The 19,822-nt window shown below is 52.4% G+C and overlaps 7 protein-coding genes across 7 annotated transcripts; 3 read left to right on the top strand and 4 right to left on the bottom strand.

The window, feature by feature from the left end:
- Positions 1–1,868: 1,868 nt before the first annotated feature.
- On the bottom strand, positions 1,869–6,758 carry swr1 (putative SNF2 family helicase/ATPase (Swr1); the record flags this gene model as incomplete). Its single annotated transcript, XM_056656219.1, has 1 exon — positions 1,869–6,758. One exon carries the CDS (start codon positions 6,756–6,758, stop codon positions 1,869–1,871), a length of 4,890 nt encoding a protein of 1,629 aa, XP_056511832.1.
- Positions 6,759–7,233: 475 nt separating this feature from the next.
- On the top strand, positions 7,234–7,844 carry NUU61_005638 (uncharacterized protein; the record flags this gene model as incomplete). Its single annotated transcript, XM_056656220.1, has 3 exons — positions 7,234–7,359; positions 7,429–7,740; positions 7,815–7,844. 3 exons carry the CDS (start codon positions 7,234–7,236, stop codon positions 7,842–7,844), a joined length of 468 nt encoding a protein of 155 aa, XP_056511833.1.
- A 930-nt stretch (positions 7,845–8,774) lies between these two features.
- On the top strand, positions 8,775–13,025 carry NUU61_005639 (C2 domain protein; the record flags this gene model as incomplete). Its single annotated transcript, XM_056656221.1, has 4 exons — positions 8,775–10,708; positions 10,761–10,946; positions 11,008–11,476; positions 11,544–13,025. The coding sequence occupies 4 exons, from the start codon at positions 8,775–8,777 to the stop codon at positions 13,023–13,025; spliced, it is 4,071 nt and encodes a 1,356-aa protein (XP_056511834.1).
- A 376-nt stretch (positions 13,026–13,401) lies between these two features.
- On the bottom strand, positions 13,402–14,094 carry NUU61_005640 (L-PSP endoribonuclease family protein (Hmf1); the record flags this gene model as incomplete). The annotated part of the gene is made up of 4 exons (XM_056656222.1): positions 13,402–13,548; positions 13,606–13,779; positions 13,909–13,922; positions 14,049–14,094. The coding sequence occupies 4 exons, from the start codon at positions 14,092–14,094 to the stop codon at positions 13,402–13,404; spliced, it is 381 nt and encodes a 126-aa protein (XP_056511835.1).
- A 456-nt stretch (positions 14,095–14,550) lies between these two features.
- On the bottom strand, positions 14,551–16,288 carry NUU61_005641 (uncharacterized protein; the record flags this gene model as incomplete). The annotated part of the gene is made up of 2 exons (XM_056656223.1): positions 14,551–15,912; positions 16,133–16,288. The coding sequence occupies 2 exons, from the start codon at positions 16,286–16,288 to the stop codon at positions 14,551–14,553; spliced, it is 1,518 nt and encodes a 505-aa protein (XP_056511836.1).
- A 1,521-nt stretch (positions 16,289–17,809) lies between these two features.
- Positions 17,810–18,491, top strand: NUU61_005642 (adenine phosphoribosyltransferase APT1; the record flags this gene model as incomplete). The annotated part of the gene is made up of 2 exons (XM_056656224.1): positions 17,810–18,284; positions 18,346–18,491. The coding sequence occupies 2 exons, from the start codon at positions 17,810–17,812 to the stop codon at positions 18,489–18,491; spliced, it is 621 nt and encodes a 206-aa protein (XP_056511837.1).
- A 382-nt stretch (positions 18,492–18,873) lies between these two features.
- On the bottom strand, positions 18,874–19,596 carry NUU61_005643 (gamma-glutamylcyclotransferase family protein; the record flags this gene model as incomplete). The annotated part of the gene is made up of 1 exon (XM_056656225.1): positions 18,874–19,596. The coding sequence occupies one exon, from the start codon at positions 19,594–19,596 to the stop codon at positions 18,874–18,876; it is 723 nt and encodes a 240-aa protein (XP_056511838.1).
- Between the last annotated feature and the right edge of the window lie 226 nt (positions 19,597–19,822).

A 19,822-nucleotide genomic window follows, 5' to 3' on the forward strand; every position in this document is an offset into this window, starting at 1 on the left:
TAATATCATAGGATAATAAAATAAAATAATAAAATAGTAAGATAGTAAGGAAGAGGAAGTAAAGCCGAACTGGAAGTGTCCAAGTCTACTTAGGTAAGGCATCCAGTTGACGCCTGGTTGCCACATGCACGAGGCTTGCGCAGTCACCCCGGTGCTGCGCGGTCGCTGCATCGGTCACATCGCAACTGCCGAACTGTCTCGAGATCTGGCAGGTACCAATTCCATCATGAATAAGAAGATCCATGGATCTGCACATCCTCGGGAGATGTGAATCTGGAGAAGTGCCTTCAAACTCTGTCTCTCTCTCTCTCTTTCTTTCTTTCTTCTTCAAGCCATGAACGCTGACTCGTCCGAGGTAGCTGCCTACCCCCCAATGGGTGGATCCTCCTGACTCGCGCAGTATACAGAAAGAAAAAAAAAAGAGAGAGAGATTGACTGTTCATCTCAAGAGATGAAAAGATCTGTCGATCAACAGTCCCTCATCCTCGGGACGAGGCTACCAGACAAGGCGCGTTACTGCTTCGAGGAGATCGGGTATTTGACCGAGGTGATTCACTTGACATGCAAAGAGAAAAAGCAAAAAAAAAAAAAAAAAAAAAAAAAACACCAAACTTACCCGTTTCTGCTATACCCCCGAACCTAATGCCCGCCGTTGTCTTCCTGGCGCAATCAGCATCGCCATCGCCAGGATCTCCAGATCTCCGTAGATCTGCTGCAGCTCATGGGGGTTCTTTTCTCCCCTCCCCCCGAAACAAATCACCAAGAAGAAAAAAAAAAAAAGCTTTTCGCAATCCTTTTCCTTCTCCAGATGAAGGAATGGAACCCACTTCCCCCACCCCTCGAAATGTCCTTTCTCATAGGACGATGGTGGCGAAATCCTGGTGGAGTTCTCCCATCTCCAACGGGGAATCCTCGGCGACATTGATTGTCCTGCAGAAACCGCTGGACATCTTCATGTGTCGTATCCCTATCGTATATTATCCGAGGTTCAACTCCCATTTACTCCCATTGACCCCACTTTGGCCTACTAGTGCCAGTTTGCCTTGGGATCCTTCTCCCCTCTCTCCCTTCGAGCCTCCCAACGCCCGTGCTGAGCTTGGCTCGGAGTAGCCTGCCCGAGTGGCTTGAGGATCGACCGCGATAGATCCGAGGGGAAAATCATTGCATTGACAGATATTCGTACAGCATGGTCTATGGATGTATGTCTATATCCGTATATACAGTATGTACGCACTTGTAGGGCATTCAAAGTCAATTCTTGGAGATACGAAGAAATACGTTCTTTTGATCTTCGGACATTCCTCTCCCATGGTTTAAAAAAAAAGAAAGAAAAAAAAAACTCCAGCCCCAGAGAATCCTGCCATGGCGACTGCAACAGCAAGCTTTCAACCACACGGAGGTAAAGTAGAGTCCGTCCAGGAGTCAGGGTCCAATCCGTCTCTATGATCTTCCGGCCCCCAACACACACCGTCGGGAAGACCCAACAGTCTGGATCTCCTGGACGTGCAAGATCCACTTGTCTAGAATGGTATATTCTCCGGCTTCATGAACAGTATTTGTCAGATTCCGATGTCCTTCGGATATGTTCTCGGATGTGCCCAGTGGAGTCAAAACAGAGTTTCGTAGATTATCAAAGTTGGAGAGAGCTTCATATGAGAAAGAGAAGAGAGGGAACAGCCAATGCCGACAACAAATTCAAATCCAAAAATCCCTCTGGACCAAGGTACATGTACTATACACACTCGCTCACTGGCGACGGCCCCCATATCCCAAAACGACTCCGGGGAAATGAAAGAAAAACAAAACAAAGGAAAAAAAAAGAAAAAAAAAAAAAGAAAAATGGAATTCACAACGGTCGGTGGGGGTGATCAACGTCGCCGCTTCAGATGGTGCTCTTTGCCCTTTTTGGACTTCTTCTTGCTCTTATCCGGTGGGAGCACCAAAGGCTCATCCCTCATGTTCCACTCCATGAATCGTAGCAGATACTCGTCGATGTGGCTGGGTTCGTCCGGTGTGATCCCCGGTCCATCATCCCGAGTCTCGACCTGCGCCGGTGTCCCATGTGATGCGCGATCCTCGAAGTCGCCATCGTCGGCGTGCTCCAACTCCTTTTGCGCATTCTTGGCCGCATCAATGTCCTCCTTGTCCTCGGCCTGCTCAAACACCCGCGACCCGCCCGCCACCCGGTTGCCCAGGACGCGGTCCATGGCCGCACTGGCTTCGTCGTGTCCGTCGCGTTCGTCGCTCTCCATCATACCCTGCTCATCCAGCTTGGTGAAGTAGTCGGTGGTGAACTCTCCCTCTTGGATGATCACGTCGTCCAGCATCCGTTTTTGATTGGCTTTGCGGAGAATGTTGGATTCGATCGTGTATTCCGACACGAACCGGTAGATGTGGACGTCGCGGGTTTGCCCGATCCGGTGGCAGCGGTCTTGACACTGCTTGTCCATCGCCGGGTTCCAGTCGAGGTCGTAGAAGATGACAGTGTCGGCCCCCGTGAGGTTGATTCCCAGCCCACCGGACCGACTCGACAGAATGAACGCCAGGATCCGAGGGTCGCTGTTGAACCGCTCCGTTAGCATCTGTCGCTGCTCGACCTTCGTAGTACCATCCAATCGGAGATAGCGATGCCCATGGATGTTGAGGAACTGTTCCAGGATATCGAGCATCTTGGTCATCTGGGTGAAGATCAAGGCCCGATGTCCACCGGCCTTGAGGTCGCGGAGCAGCTGGTCAAGGCGCTGTAGTTTTCCGCAGTCGTACTGTAACAGTCGCTTATCCGGGAACGCGATGGAGAGGCGCATCCGCGCTTCGTGGAAGGGGTCGTAGGCCTGGTCTTTCCGCGTATTGGTCAAGAGCCGCGTTTCAACTGGGGTCAGGGCGGCTTCTGTCATGCCTGCAGCGACGACGGCCGGTGTGACGCAGGCAAATCTCTGGACGTAACCATCCATGTCGCGGGACCGCTCCTCAACAGTCAGGATCATCGACGCGAGGACCGATGACCGGCTCGACAGCCACTCGGCCATCGAGCGCTTTCGTAACGGTGCGTTAGACAACGCGTGTTCCTTGGTCCCGGCCGTGAGAAACTCGATGAGGCTACTACCGTATATAGGCCGGCGGCCGTGCCGTTTGGATTCAAAATATAGACACCGCTCCAATTCCGCCATCCTCCTCTTTCGGCTGGCGTTCTCCAACGATTCCAGGATCGTCTCCATGTTGGAACCGTCAAATCCCATCTGCCAGTTGGTTCGGTTGTACTGGCGCTCCCGAAGTGTCTTGAACGGACCAAAAGCCATCAGTCGAATGCTGTCATCGGCCAGCCGCCGAGAAATAACCTCTCGGGACACAGGCGCCAGGTTGAGAAAGTCGAAATCAATCTTGGTGAGGGGGTGATCATAGAGCAGCCTTCGCCGGACGAGATTTTCTTTGAGGTTAAAGTCTGCAACTACCGACCGCGGCATGGCAAACGAGGTGGAGATGGGTCGAGTTTCAAAGAGATCTGGGTGGTTGCAGACCTTGCGGAGCTGCATGAGGCAGTGGATGATTGAAAGGAAGTTTCCCGATGCGAGTGTCTCCCTCGTCTGAGCCATCGACATGAAACCATCGTAAAGGTACCGCTGTCGCTTCGAAAGTCTGCAGTAAACCACATGCTCAAACTTCCCGGGCATCTGTTTCTCGACGTCGGCCTTGAGTCGACGCAGAAGGTAGGGGCGAAGAACGGTGTGTAGTTTGGTCACTACTTGCTTGGCCTCTTCGTCCATCGTCTCCCTTCCATGTTCTAAGATTTGCTCCACCGGACGTCGGAACCATTCAGAGAAATCTCTTAGATCGGCGAATCCCTCAACGCCTGTTCCGTCACTGTCGGAAGGCATCAAGAAGAAAAGTAGAGACCACAATTCGGTCAGGTTGTTTTGAAGCGGCGTACCGGTCAAGAGGAGTCTGGCTCGGGTCCTGAACGTAAGAAGAGCTTGCCACCTCTGCGAGCGGAAGTTCTTGATGTTGTGTGCTTCATCGAGAATCATGTAGTGCCAATTCCGTCGTTTGAGGGAGCCTTGGTCCTGCAGGACCAGTTGATAAGACGTGATCAACACATTCCATGCATTGTCGTCCATCCAGCCGCGGCGCTTCTGCTTCCGCTCTTCTTGGTTGCCATAGTAGGTCATGATTTTGAAGCCCGGGCACCATTTCTTGAACTCCATTTCCCAGTTAAGCATCACGCTTGTGGGAACAACCACTAGATGCGGGCCCCAGACTCCATGGTCCACGGCAAGGTGAGCTAGGAGGGCAATCGTCTGGATCGTTTTGCCAAGACCCATCTCATCGGCTAGGATACCGTTAATATGGCTGTTGTAGAGACCCGCAAGCCAGTCTAATCCGTAGTGCTGGTATTCACGGAGTGTGCCTCGTAGGAGATGCGGAATCGGTGTCTTCAGACCAGGCGCAGGCGAGTGGCTTGCCAGCAAGGTATTCTCGATGCCAGGTTCATATGATGAGACAGATTCTGGCTCGGATGGCTTGGTCGCAAGAGTTCCTGGGGAGGCTTCACTCGACACTTCTCCACTGGGTCGGCTGGCAGAAGCAAGGTCCATCTCGACAGGCTGGGGCTGATCAATTGGAGCAGTGGCTTCAGCACGATCTGGTTCGGTAGACCCATCTTCCATGGGTGTATCGACAAGAGAAGCATCTTCACCAACAGCCGGAGATTCTTCAGAAGCCTCGACAACATGCAAAGGTGTGCCTTCGGCCGAGGTCTCTTCATTGGTTGGTCCATTGGGAACGAGAGAGACCTCATCTGCATCCTCCGGTTCAATTTCATCTTCAGCGTCCGAAAGATTTTTTGCCTCGTTGCTTTGGCCATAATCAGAGATTTCAGCTTCATCGTCCTCATCAACGTCGGGTGCGGCAATGTCCTTGGAAGAAAAAAAGCCGAGCAAACCAGGTCCATCGCCACTCGCCTCGTCGGATTCCGCATCGCTGGTGTCTCGATCTTCGTCGCTGTCGCCCATATCATCATCCATATCAGTGGACTGATCGCTATCTTCCATAAGCACCGAATCAAGATCGTCGATTTGCGGCTCTGTCGGTGCCGCCTGAGAATCGATTTCATCCGTGACATCCTCAACACATGACATTTGGATATCTCTTGTCGGTTCTGTGCCACCTAATACCACAGATATTTGATTCGCAGTTTCATCAGCTGGCAGGTTGGCGTACTTTAACCGAAGCTCTTCTGCCGTCAATGTGGCATCATCATCTACGTTCGTCTCGTCGTCAGCCTCAGACTCCGAGGTAGACATGTTGCTTTCATTGTCTTCGTCGCCCGAGCCGGATGAAGAATCTGTCTCGGCATCTTCGTCTTCGCTCGAAGCGGGAGCGTCGCTGGGAACCTCGCCCAAGATCTCAGATCGACGTTTCTCAAAAAGCATTGTAGACTTCTTGATGGCGCGATCTAGAGCCTGTTGATCTTCCACTTTTCGCTCTTCTTCCCACCGTGCCAAGCGCGTCCGGTCAATCTCAGCGCGTGCCAGATCGAACATCTTCTGAAGGTCTTTGGCGAGTTGTTTGCGTTTCCCGCGCATTTCCTCCTGCTGCTCCCGAAGTATATCTTCAGGATTCTTGTGGCGTTTCCTGTAGGCATCTGCGCACCATTGCGCAAATAGTTTGGCCATCTGCCGGTGACGTTTGTGTTCCTTGTCAAGGAGCTTCTGAAAATAGAGAGCATGCGCCACGAGATGATCCTGATGCGAATATTGGGGAGGAGGCTCCTCTTGTTGTTCTGTGATATATGCCGAGCAAACTTCCGAGCTCAGCGGTCCGCCGGGCTCTGCAGCTGTCAAAACTTCATCGCGTCTCCGAGCCTCTTCGAGAGCTTCAGATTGTGATAAAACACTTGGCGCATCCTCATGATCCATCCATTCCCTAAACGATGTATGTTTCTTGCCTGCTATATGGCCGGGGTGTCGGATCGGAACGATTGGCTTTTTCACTTTGATTCGTAGCCGTGGAACTTTCTGCAAACCTTGGCCGTGCTCCTCGACATTCGTCTCGGCGTCATTGAAGCCATCGGGAGCCGCGAGAGAAGTCGTTGAGATGGATTTGCGATCGCGAAGAGGACGAGGGCTGGTGCCATTCAAAGTCACATCGACCGGTTGATGAAGGGCACCAGAACTCCGGGATCTCGTGCGTGACTGTGTTGGTTTAGGCGCTGGTGATTGTGATACTCTTCGCTGTTTATTCGTTGCGCCCTTCTTGGGTAGCGTCCTGGGTGATCCATTGGTATTTACCTTGCCACCAATCTTTCCGTTGACCTCCGCACGCACCGACAACGGCGAGGACGTGGCCGGTTTTGATCCATCGCGAGCGTTCTTGGTTTTAGAAGTTTGCTGGGCCGCTCGCGTGTGTCTTTTATCCGACGGAGGCTGGAGATCGAGAGGAACCGTGTTGGTGCGGGAAGACCTGCGTTTGCCCTCTAGGAGAAAAGACGTGGGACCTTCAGCGCCGGCCTTCTTCCAAGGTGGCGAGGGCGGCCGGGGTGTCGAGTGTCGCGATGGGGTAGAATCCGTTAGCCTCCGCTTCTTGGACGGGGGTCCTTCAGGCCGATGGACCACTTCATCGTCTTTCGACTCGGAAGGGATTGACTCGCGGGGGGCAGTATCGGTTGACTGCTCAAGAACAGACACGTCGCGGGGTGCAGGATGAGACACAGGAGTTACAAATTCATCGTGGGGTGATGGGCCGTCGGGGCTGCCGTTTTGCATGACTTGGAGCCACAGACGACAAGGGGCCTCCTTCGCAGCTGACCCCAGTTATCCCAACGATGGCGCAGTCGAAATGGGAGATTTTGGCATCAACGAGTAGCTGTTATCGAGAAGAAGCACCACCAGAAGTTTGGCATGCTTATCGGCACGGTGGCGTGGATGGGGACGGGAAAAGATGGGAATGGGGAGGTTACGTGACGGAGTGGGTTTTTCGTTTTTTGTCTGGAGCGATGACTGGGAGGCGCGCCGCGCGTGGATGCCTGAGTCCAGTGACTGGCTGCCTCAGGCCACATTCCGCAAACCTCCATCGGCTCCGGCGATGCTCCTCCACTCCTCGCCCCATTGTCTACCACCCGACTTCATTGCTCCCCTCTTGCTTAGCAGAGCAGTAAGTATCTTCGACAGTTCCAATTTGGTTCCCCTTGATGATAATCTGGATTTATTTGGCATCCTTTCTGACCCTCAATTCCTCTAGATGCTGTCCCAACGTATCTTGGCCCGGCGCCTGCCCCAGGTGGCTGCTCGCCACGCTATTGCTCCCCGCGCCTCGTTTTCGCGCGCTGCAATTCTCAGAGCTGTCGAAGTTGAGGATCCCTTACAGGTATCATCTCTGCCGGGCAATTGTGCCGCCATTCCTTGGGGGTAACGAAGACGTCTAACATTATAACAGAATGGCGGCTACCAGAACCCCCCTCGAGTGAAGCGTCAGTTCAGAGACCCCTACGGCGGCTGGTGGGATCAACAGGAGAAGCGGAACTTCGGAGAGCCGGTTCACGAGGAGAACGAGATTCTCGGTGTCTTCAGTCCCGAGCAATATACCCACGTCACCCCTCGAAAGGGCTTTCTCAACCTGGGCGTGTTCGTCGTGACTTTCCTGGGCCTTTGCGGTGCCGTCAGCCTTTACTACCCCGATAAGCCGAGTGTGCCAAAGACCTATGCCGATGGCTTGGAGAAGGAGCTCGGCGGCCCTAATGCTCTGTCGGTGTGTGATGAGATGACCCCTGTCTTTTATCTTTTGTTTCGAGTGAACTTGAAAGCTAATTCTTTTCATTTCAGGCCCGCAAGCCCGGTGAGGACAAGTGGTGATTGATATCTGGTTCCCCTGTGTTGTTTGTGTGTAAATACCAAGACGATTTTCTCTATTCGGCATCCCTTGAGGATCTACGGGCTGATTTTCCCGAGCTCCCGGTCTTTATTGGTCCTATAACAGTACGACTTCAAAACACTTCTGGGTTCAATTCGCCACTGTCACTGTAGGTAGGACCCGTCGCATGTTGCAGATTGCCACATGACGACTTGGATGCTCTAACAAAGCGACCAAAAGACCAATGCAAAGCCATGTCGCAAACTTTGTATTCCATGCAGTCTGAGTACCAAGTCAAACGAAATCTCACAGTGGATTGTTTCAGCCGAACTGCACCCTTGCATTTGAAGCGCCATGACCTTGAGCGTCATGACCCGTCATTATTCACCCCCGGGAGATATTTTGTCATTGTATTTCCAAGGTCGAGTGAGCTGGCTCAGAAGCGAAATGTACACTTTGCTGAATATCGAACCCCAGAAAAAGCTTTGCCATGCGGTAGGTACTGTAGGTCCATAGGTAGATATAGGAACTTGACAGAGCATCAGCAATATATTTCTTGGCATTGCATTGATCTCCATCAATACAGGGAGCACATTCCCTGACAGATAAACTGAAAAGAATTGACCAGAGCCCCTAAAAAAACAAAAGAAAGCCAGCGTCCACAGGGTTTGTGACTGTGAGGCGGTAAATGGCATTGTTTTGGTTGGGCGCCTACGTCAGTTGATTTTGTTTCATCTCCCCCCCTCCTCTCCTTTCATAAAGATTTCACGCCCCTCCAGCTCCAAGGTGTTCCACACCACTTCCCCAAGGCATAAAAAGTCGGGCTTCTCCCACCTGGATGCCGGCTTTGCGTCCTCTTCCATCCATGGTCCTGCATTTCGCTCTCTCTGTCACTCGCCTAGCTCTCTACGACTTCGACCACGCATCGCCCCATGTCGACAGCATCTAGCCAGTCCCGAGGAGTCAACCGACGGATCAACAGCCTCCAGAATGAAGGTCGCCATTCGCACAACTCCTCTGCCTCGAGGCGACGCCCGCTCAACGCCAACATGGCCTATAGCCATGCGCTCCGGGTAGCCTATCTCGCTTATCTCCTCCACCCTCGATCCCGTCGCATCCAGAATGCACCGGCCGCGCCGGCGCGGCAGAAGCGGGCATCGACTTCGATCCATGATCTCATGAGCGACTTCTCGCTCGTCAGGGATTCCAAGAGCACGAGGATCCCCCATGGGTTTGTAGCCGAGCTGGAGAAGCGGTTGACAGGTGTGTTAATTGGGAAGGAGAAGAGAAAAGAATACCAGGACCATCTGGTGGTACGCACATTTGCCGTCTTCCTCAATGTGCTGAAGGAGGACTCGTTTCGCAAACGCATGGAGAAAGATCGGCGAGCCGAAGATCTGGTCCTCATCTTCTATTCCAATGCCATCAAAGAACTGAGCAAGGGCAAGGAACAAGACGATGACAGTTGGAAACTCATGGTTGACCGGCATGTCGCGCTTTTCGTCCGCCTTCTTGCTCTCATATTGAAGGGAAATGACTGGGCAAAGGACCGTCCAGAGCTGGCCAATCGTTTATCGGTGTTGGAGAATAAACTGCTTCTGCAAGATCAAGATCTCATGGAAGTGAATGGGACGGCGAAAACAACAGAAGTCGTCGCTCCCTTGAGTTACGACGTGAAGGACATGCCCCTGGTCCAGCATGTGGCCAGGATTTTTGGTGTGGCGCCGACCCAAGCGCAGTCCGACATTGACAAACACCGATTGACCTGGACCGAGAAGGCGGCTCTGCAGGATCTCAAAACCTATCAAGCCCATCTGAATCTCCAAACTCGGAAGACGTTATCGCGAGAAGACTTTGAGACCGACGATGCGTATGACAGTTGGAAGAAGAGTGAAGGACCCGATCTCTCGCAAATGATGCTTGCAATCGTTCAGTCGAATCCAGAACTGGCCAAGAGCACCCCGGGAGCTCTTCCGCAGTTCAACCCGTCTCCTAACGACGATCCCGACTTGTCGCGCACATCCTCTGGTCGAACCAACAGAACATCCTATGCTATTGACCAGCCCCTTGACCTGAGCTCTCTGTCTGTGAGCGGAGCAGGCGACGACTCGGAAGAATCAGATACTTACACATTCATTCCCTCGGACCCCAGGGCTTTATACCGGTTCATTCTCTCCCAAACCTTGGGTCACGACCTGCGGGACCGGGAAATTGAAGCCACTCAAGCCACCCCCGATGTGCCATCTATGAAGTTGCTCTCGAAACAATCTACGGAAATGCTCAATGAGATATGTCTCCGCTGGCGGATTCCCAACTTCTCCCGGATTGTGTTGTTTCTTGATGTGGCTCAGGCTAAATTCGTGGACAATGAAATTGACCTCAATACCCTGGACTCGGCATTCACCTTTGTGAAAGAATCACCTTCGAGCGAGAGCCGAAAGCGCAGTAGCTTCGTGGCTTCGGCGGTTTTCGACCGGCGACGATGGACCGTACACGATCTTTTCTTAATGCAGCAGTTACTGTCTAAGCTTCACGAGGCTTTGCTGCGGGAGCTCTACGATGTCATGATGGACTGCTTCGAGACAAAGCCACGCCCCATCGGACCGGTGATGTACATTCTCGAAAGCCACATTCAGATGGATCCAAACTATACCGAAGACCCAGAAGACATTGATCGGTTTTGCTCTTATGTACAAGACGGGCTGGCCCAGAAAGCGACGGCGAGATACCAAAACCTGCTGGGTCAATTGGTGCCGGTCGACCAGGAAGCTTGGCAGATCGACCATGTCATCCAGCTTGGCGACGCAATCTCGAAACTGGCACAAAAGATTCAGAAGCGGTATAGGAACAACCCAGAAATCATGGGGTATGTGGTTCCAAATTGTGTAATTGAACGACTTCACCTAACGAATACGCAGAGTGAACCCTTACACTACCCTATGCTCGAATGTACTTCCCATGTTTGCTGAAGACGCTCATGAAATGGTCATCAGAATCATCGAACAGGCTAAGGCAAGGGGTGAAGAGATCGATATCCAAGACGGATTCGATCTTTACAAGCAACTGGCTACGGTTAGAAGCCTTTTCACCAACACACTTCAGGGGTATGAACCCCTAAAATCGAAACTGCTGATCTTTGTGAAGCAACTGGCTGATTAAATGTAGTGTGCCCTTCCCGTTCCACGTGGAGAGCCTGGTGGAGGAATTTGTCTGGAGGTGGCTTCGTCTAACCGACCAGACGGTTATGGACTGGGTCAACCAGGCCACTCGACAGGACGCCTTTACAGTCCGTGCCGACCAAACGATGGATATCGTTCCCGAAGAGTATCGGCACAGTGTTTCGGTCATTGACATATTCCGCTCGTTCAACCAAGTGGTGGAGAACCTGGTGCAGCTGGAGTGGGATGATGACCTTCAGTATGCCAAGTTCATGACCGCTCTCTCGAATTCTATTAGCAAGGGTGTGGCCAAGTACTGCGAATCTTTGGAGCAGATGTTTGCCCGAGAGATGGATCGCCTCACGCCCGAACAAGAAGCGGCGATGAATCAAACCGCACAGGAGAAATTAATGCAGTTTGCCAAAGACACATGGACGAACAAGGACAAAATCGAACCCTTCCAGTTCTCCTCAGAGGTATGTGTCCGGAACATAGGGAACTGGCAACGAATGTTTTTAGCTAACCATGATGCCCACCCAATAGTCTCTGGTAAAATTGAACAACATCGAATATGCTCTCTCTCAATTAGATCAGCTCGAACGTGAAATCAATGTGGATGGATGCGCCGATGTCATTGCGAAGAACACGCCGCCACAGTTGAAGAAGATCCGAAAGTCCACTACTTATGTCTTCACCATCAAGGTGGTGGAGGCGGAAGATCTGAAGGCATGCGACATGAACGGTGGCAGTGATCCGTACGTGGTCTTGACAGACGAATACCAGAAGCGGATTGCGAAAACTCGCATCATCTACAACAATCTCAATCCACGGTGGGAGGACGCGGTGGATATCACAACCCAGGGCCCTCTTAATATCATCGCCACGATTTGGGACTGGGATGCCGTGGGTGACCATGACTACGTTGGCCGGACCTCGATCAAACTGGATCCCGTTCATTTCAGCGACTTTTTGCCCAGAGAATACTGGCTTGATCTGGACACTCAAGGACGGCTCTTACTCCGGGTCAGCATGGAAGGAGAGCGGGATGACATCCAGTTCTATTTTGGCAAGGCCTTCCGGATTCTCAAACGTACCGAGCGAGATATGACTCGAAGAATCACCGAGAAGCTTTCGGCGTACATTGGCCACTGTCTGTCGCGTCGGACTCTGAAATCGCTACTCTCCCGCGGTCTCAGCATCTCTAGCGTCTCAAGTTTTCTGAACCGCAACCGAGCACAACCGACTTCTACGGGGCCCACGCCGGTGGACGTCGAAAATGCGCTGACTCCGCTGTTTAATTACTTTAACGACAACTTCGCCATTATGAAGATGACCCTCACCGAAGAAGCCATGAGGATGGTGATGGCCCGCCTGTGGAAAGAGGTGTTAGCCACTATTGAGGGTCTGCTGGTGCCACCTTTGTCGGATAAACCGTCCCACCAAAAACCCTTGACGATACAAGAAGTGGACATCGTATCACGCTGGCTAGTGCTGCTCCTCAACTTCTTCCATGCGATTGACGATGAAACCGGTGAAGCCAATGGGGTCCCGATTGATATTCTGAAATCACCCAAGTATCACGAGATCCAGTCCCTGAACTTCTTCTACTTTGAGCCGACAGAAAACCTCATTCGCACTTCCGAGCGCATGGCCTCGGCCAACGTCAACCGCCAACAGGCAAACCGCAATCGTGTGTCTGCACCCGCCCACCTGGGCGCCACAGGCCCCGGTCATGGCGGTCTTGGGATTCCGGCTGCGCGCCGTGCCAAGAGCATCATGCTCTCGCGTAACCTGGGGACCATGAAGAAGGTTAAAGAAGAGAAGCGACGGGACGCGCAGGCTGACCCCAACGATGACATGATTCTGCGAATTCTCCGAATGCGGCCCGAAGCCACTGGCTACCTGCGCGATCGCAGTCGCCAGAAGGAAAGACTTGCCGCCGCCGCGGCAGCTGATGCCATTGTGAAACAAAGTCTGATGGCAGGTGCTGGAGGCCGAATGGGCGGGATCATCCCGCGGCGCTGATGAGCTGTTTAGTATTATAGGGAGGTCCTTGGGGAGAAGCAGTGTATACTTCTCCTGGTTTTCTTTTCGTTGGTTTTGCGCGCGTTATACATCCACGCCCAGCAATCTCTGCATCGTCTCATCTCGCCGTTTCTACATTACTCTCTGCCTCTGCCTTTGAACCTTGACATTATGATTCCCATCTTTGGCCCGTCTGCTTGTCTGCGCGCATGTTACTCGAGGAATGGAATAATAGGTTCGATCAAAGCCCACAGCATGCTTTCCACGACCATAGCATAATTGATTTTCTTTTTGCGGTTATTTTATTTTGGCTTTTATAAATCAAAGCTCTCCAGTTCTACTCTAGCGTAGAGATTCCTTGATCCTTAGGGACCAATTACTCCAGAGCAATGCACTCAATCTCGACGGGCACGCCCTTGGGCAGCTGCGCCACAGCGACACAGCTCCGCGCTGGCTTGTGGGTGAAGAACTTCTCGTAGGTGGCGTTCATCTCGGCGAAGTTGGCCATGTCGGTGAGGAAGACCTACCCATATAGCTCTGATCAGCGTGGATCTACAGAAAAGAAATGAGGGAAACATACGTTGACCTTGACAATCTTCTGCACGCTGGAGCCGGCCGCGGTGACGATGGCCTTGATGTTGTCGCAGCAGGCCTGAGTCTTGTCGCTGATGCTCCCGTCGACCAGGTTGCCCGAGGCGTCGGCGGGGATCTGGCCGGAAACGAAAACCTGGCCGTTGGCACGGATAGCCTGGGACTGTTTGAGACGGAGAGGTCAGACAACTTCCTGGGGTCATGTGCTTTGAATGCTTATTTCGTCAGGGTAGATGCGTGGCCAGCTCTCTTGGAGCTCGACAAGCTGAAGGAGTAGATAGAAGTGACGTACATAGGGGCCCGCAGCTATACAGAGAAAATCGAGTTAGCCCAGCTGGTTCTCATTCCTAGTGCTTCGACAAGCAATTGGATCCAATGCAATTCAATTGTTGCTCCATGGCCATCCCACCATGACTGTGAGTCGAGACTTACGCGGGCAAGCATCCTTGGCCGAGACGGTGGAGATGTTGGCAGACATTGGGATGGCAGAAGGGTATCGGGGAGAAATGGGCGCGACGAAGCGAGATGGAAGTGATCGAGACAGAGGCAAGAAACGCGAGCAGCTTCGCAACATGGAGAAACGTGAAGGAGGAGGCGGGAGTTAAATAGCAGAAGTTGCCCCGCCTGTGGAGTTTCCCTCGGAGAAAGAGCGGCTCTCCGAACGTCACCGGCATTTTGCTTGCAAGGTTCTCAGTGGTAATCTACAGCTATAGAATATACGCTGAATGCGCTATACACTGATCTATCTCTGAGATAAACTGAAATGGTGTTTTGGTGTTCATTCAATCTCAATTGGCTCATAAAGTCCAATCGAAGTCAAGGTCGTCTCGTCGTCACGCGTTACGGGTCTCTCTTTGCGCCGGAAGCCCACAAAATATCTAGGAATACAAGAAAGAAAATCACAGAGACGCCGAGATAGGCACCTAGGCACGGATCATGGTTGACCCAGGCCACCCAGCTGCTGCATCAAGCTGGCGGTCTGCTCGGCGGAGTAGCCAAAGAACACCGGTCCATTGAAAGTGACATGGGCCGGCGTCGACGGCAAGTCGGGTTTGGTGGTGGTCGGACCCTCGCTCTTGCTCTTTGCCCCGGCATCTCCCTGGTCACCGGGGTCAGCCTGTCCAGCACCCCAATTAGCCCAAGGCGGGTCGATTTTAGCGGCATCGGGGTTTGGCTGAGGAGCATCGTGACCGAAAGGGCAGCGACCCGCTGGTTTTGGCTCGGGTGCCACCGGCGGTGATGGATCCGGGGAGATGGGTGGTTGAGTATCAGGGGAAATTGGAACAGAGGCCGAACCAGAGAACGGCGCGGGAATACTAGGTTGGTGGGCGACGGGAACAGGAATCCCCCAAGGCCGGCTTGGGGACTCGCCGACCCGGACTTCGCGAAGGGGACGGTCAAAGTGACTCTGACGTTTGTCGTCGTCGTTCTGCGGGCCGGGGGTGGTCAGGTCCACATCTTCGGCCCATTTCTCAACCCGTTCGCTGGACGCAGAGTGCGAGGTCTGCTCGTCGCCACCCCCGTTCGCCTGACGGTTGGGCAAAAAGGCCTGATGCTTGACACCAAGGCCGCTGATCATGTTGATCAAGCCCCCGTATTTAACATCCAGCTGTCGCATATTCTGAGGGTCTCGCTGGTACCGCTTAACACAGATGGCATGGCTTCGGGGAATTTCATGTTTGTGTCGTTCGACGTATTCGGCGATTTCTTCTGGTGAATGCTTGTCCAAAAACCGGATTGGACAACGGGAGACAGGGCATCGGCCATTTGAGGATCGGGCGGACGGGGTGTGGCTGGAGTGGCGTTCGTCCTGCTCGGCCTTGATGGGGTCCAAGTTTTCGTGGCCGCAGGTATCATCAATCTGGATCTTCGGCGCATCGCCATTGCCGTTGACCGCTGGACCCTCGGATGTCTGGTTTGGTTTCGAAAAGGGGCAGTGCAGGCTGCCCTGGGTTCCGTTGGTCGTGAAGTCTTGCTCCAGCGACACCGAGGGATCCGGCCCTCGCGCGAGAATGCACGAGGCTGAGGAAACTTGCAAAGGACCATTCTGGGATCGGAGTAGGGCTTTGAAGCCCTTGACCCCGTCCACGATGGCCATTGTAGTGGATTCATCTACATTGTGGTGGGACGCGAGCGTCTTCATTACGTCCATGGAATTCAGCGACTGTTCTTCAACTCGGGGCTTGCTGTGTACGAGGCCCTGCTGCAGTTCTTTCTGCTGATTGAGCAACTTGGTACGGGTATGCAGGGCCCGAGATCTATCTGGAGGAGGCAGGGAACCTATGACATCTGCGTACTGAGAAAGAATGCTTGTCAGCAAGGTCTGAAAACCGAGGTTTCAAATACAACGCAAAAAGCAAAGGCAGTATCTCATCAGATAATACATGTTAATCCGTCATCGCCACAAGATGTGACTCCTGATCTAGAGCTAATCAAATTTTCTCATCATTTGAGACAGGGAAGATAATTTCTTCCGAAAGAACGAAACAACAGAACAAGGAAAAAGGTGGAATTACCTCGCGATAGACCTCGTCCATATGCTCGGTCAGCTCATGGTTTCTGGAGGTAAGCCGATACACAGTTAGTAGTAACGCATCGAAGGCTTTGCCCACGGCCTGGAGCTGGTCCTGATGCAGATCCGGCTGCATATCGGTAAGAGGAGCAGGAGACATGGTAGCCCGAGAAGGAGAGAGATTGAAAAATTATTACAAGACCAAATTCATCGAGGATGAAGGGGACCTGCAAGCAGGCACAAGCATCAAGGGGAAAGCAAGGTGAAAAACATGGGCAGGCAGCATTTTATAAGGGCGAGCGCCGGAAAAAAAGCGAAGCGAGGGCCCGTGCACCACGTGATTGCCAGCTGACCTGGAGGGATCTGGTATGTAGGAACATAATTCTTTGTTTCTCAGCCGGAATTCAAGCTTCGCCGGGCTAGCTCAATCGGTAGAGCGTGAGACTCTTAATCTCAAGGCTGCGGGTTCGACCCCCGCGTTCGGCTCTTTTTTAAATTTTTTTTTTCCTAAATTTCTTAGGGTGAAGTGAAGGGGTTGGTTGTTTTTGCATTTTCTTCCTCTATAATGGAGATATCTATTTTTTTATAATAACAAAAAAAAAAAAAAAAAAAAAAAAACGTATAGAATAAATGTAACTATATATAATATATCATCATGTATTTCGGAACTCTTTGTTTATTTGAGTACGAATCTCAGGACGAATCAACCCCACCATCTGCAGAACCCCCCCCCAAAGTCATGCAGCAGCATCCCAGGCGATCGAGTCTCGAGTGGAACAAGTTTCAGGATCAGCCTGTCTGGAACCATTAGAAAAGATCTCAGCCTATCCGGTGGATATCTGTCGCCATGGGACGATCAGACGCCTGTCCTATGCCCCTCTCTTTCGGTCTGGAATCATTCGACCGGGGTCCGTGAGTCATTTTTTTTACAAGGGTGCTTCCTCTCTCTTGAGTATTGTACGTCGGAGAGTAACTGGGGGGAATACCTTTGGGGGAAGTATATCTCGATATCATCATGAACCCTACATTGTCCGTTTTTGGTAACACCAAACCCTATATCTATGGATAGGAGGAAGGGAAATGCCCAACCCTTTTTTTGTCAACCCCTCCTTTCATTCTTTCGTTTCCTCTCATCAGCAGGCAGGTTTAGGCAAGTGGGCGCAGATCAACACGGACTCGGTGTGGACAAACCAGGCCCGCAGCGGGACGGGCCCCAGCCGGATTCCTGTAAAGTACCTGGCTGCATAGGCGGATTCTAGAAACCAGCTCGAATGGGCATTGCGTGACACACTGTTACACCGCTAGATATGTACATATCGTACATATCCATACTGTATATCTGTATATCTGACTGTATATCTGACCGCTCCATGAGGGAGAAACATAGTAGACCAATAGACTATAGATCTATGGATCCATGGATATGTATACAGCAAGAGATAATTCTCGAGTATTTAATGTAGTCTGAGAGTAAAAGTATTGTACTATACATAGGAATAATATATATACATACACTATACAGTATACATCTAGACCATCGAGGGGCTAATCGGCTTATCAACGCGACCCCGTAATTTTACCCTTTTTTTTTCTTACTGTTCCTCTCACTCTCTCCCTTTCTCTTTCTCTCCCTTTTATTTCTTTTTTATTTCCCCTCTTCCCCCCCCTCTTTCCTCTCATCATGTCCCAGTCCTCCCTTCCTGATGCCTCCGCCCAAGTCGCCGGACACTCCTCCGCCCATCCCTCCAGCGCCGCCGAACTCGCCGGTCTTAAAGTAAGACTGCGCGCCGCCCTGCGTCAATTCCCGGACTTCCCTTCCCCTGGCATTCTGTTTGAGGATATTCTGCCCATCTTCGCCGATCCGACATTGCACGAAGCCCTCATCCGTTCTCTGGAACTGCACGTCCTCGCCAGCTACAATGGCCAGAAGCCCGATGTTGTCGTCGGCCTCGAGGCCCGTGGCTTTCTGATCGGTCCCAGCCTGGCTCTGCGCCTCGGTGCTAGCTTTGTCCCCGTGCGCAAGCAGGGCAAGCTGCCCGGTCCTTGCGAGACCCAGGGCTACGACAAGGAATACGGTCAGGACTTTTTCCAGATGCAATCCGATGCCGTCAAGTCGGGCCAGAAGGTGATTGTCGTTGACGACATCATCGCCACTGGTATGTCCCACTACCTCTGTCTTCTTTTCTTTCTATTTCAGAATACTGACCAACGACTTAGGTGGTTCTGCCTACGCTGCAGGCGAACTGATCAAGAAGATGGGCGGCGATTTGTTGGGCTTCATCTTTATCCTCGAACTCGAATTCCTCAAGGGACGCGAGAAGCTCTCTGCGCCAGTCTACACGCTTCTCACGGGCCAGGCTTAATTCTTTTGGCCCCCCTCTCACCCCAACAATAAAAAAAAGTTCTCGCGATGACCGGTATCGCCGAATCTGAGCATTCGCGTCTGCTCTGGATTTCGTGTGCCCCGCGTCCGCTTAATGAAACACAATCCGAATGACCTTCGGGGTCTGCTCTCGACCTACGCAGCACCTGTCCCCATGCTGGAAAAGAGCGGCCCACCGCTGCCACTTGATTTTGACACGAATCCCGACCCAACCAATATAGACAGATACCTTTTTTTTATATGTTATGCAATGTGACTCGACGGATGTGTGACGTTGATACAACTAATGCCAATTCCACGGGAACTTTTCCTCTATTTAAGTAAACAATGTGTATGCATAGATTGTAAAACACAGGTATCATTCATTGATCGGGGATAAACCTCCTCATAGCCTTACGAATCCAATGTGCAGGAACCCCCAAGCCCTCCGCCTCCCGTATAGCACGGTTCATGCGCGCGATGTACTCAAACTTGGGCGGCGCAAGACAAACCCGTTCCTCATCGACATACACCAACACAGACACCTCATCCCGAGGTTCGGGCGGCGGCTGGAGCCACTGGACAACAGGCGCCGAGACATACCATTTGTTGTAGGAGCCCTCGCCCTGGTTGCGCGGCCGCACAGCCGGCCCAACAGGCGCCGACCCGTCCGTCTCATCCGCACACGGGTCCACGCCCTCGTATACATCGAGGATCTGCTCATCGCGGGGGTCCATCTCATAGAGCACCCCGTAAACTGCATCCTCCGCACCCGAGATGGGGACCTTCTGCGCTAGCTCCGAGTCCTGTGGCCCGATGCGCATGCCCTCGGGCGGGAGGACGTTGGCGTAGCCGGCCTCGCAGATTAGCCAGCGCCATTTTGGCAGGAGGGCGATGGCGACGGGTTTGGCGGAGAGCGTGGGGTTAAAGGTGCAGCGGTGCTCCATTTGGGTTGGTGAGAGGTTGGACCCGTAGGCGAAATAGAGGTGTTTCGAGTCGGCTTTGGTCTCGGCCCGGGTGCTTCCATGGAGAGTATCTGCGTCGGTGTTGGTTGAAACCGGGAGAACGGTCTCAGATTTGGGCCCGAGGCCTATGTTGATATGCATGGTGAGTGAGATGAGGGTTGTAGAGAGCGTGTGGAGAGAGAGTAGAGAAGATGTGAGTAGGTGCTTAGTCTGTCAACATTTGGTGTCATCCGGCTGCGGGTAAACTCGATGGTGCCCTTCTCTGCTTTCCTTGCTTTCTTCAATGCTTGAATACTCTTGAATGAATTTTTGGATGGGTGTATTTTACTGGACCATTCTTTATTGTACTAGTAGTTTCCACGGTGTT

The sequence above is a fragment of the Penicillium alfredii genome (assembly GCF_028826965.1).
Source record: "Penicillium alfredii strain IBT 34128 chromosome Unknown utg000007l_segment0_segment0, whole genome shotgun sequence".
Taxonomy (NCBI): domain Eukaryota; kingdom Fungi; phylum Ascomycota; class Eurotiomycetes; order Eurotiales; family Aspergillaceae; genus Penicillium; species Penicillium alfredii.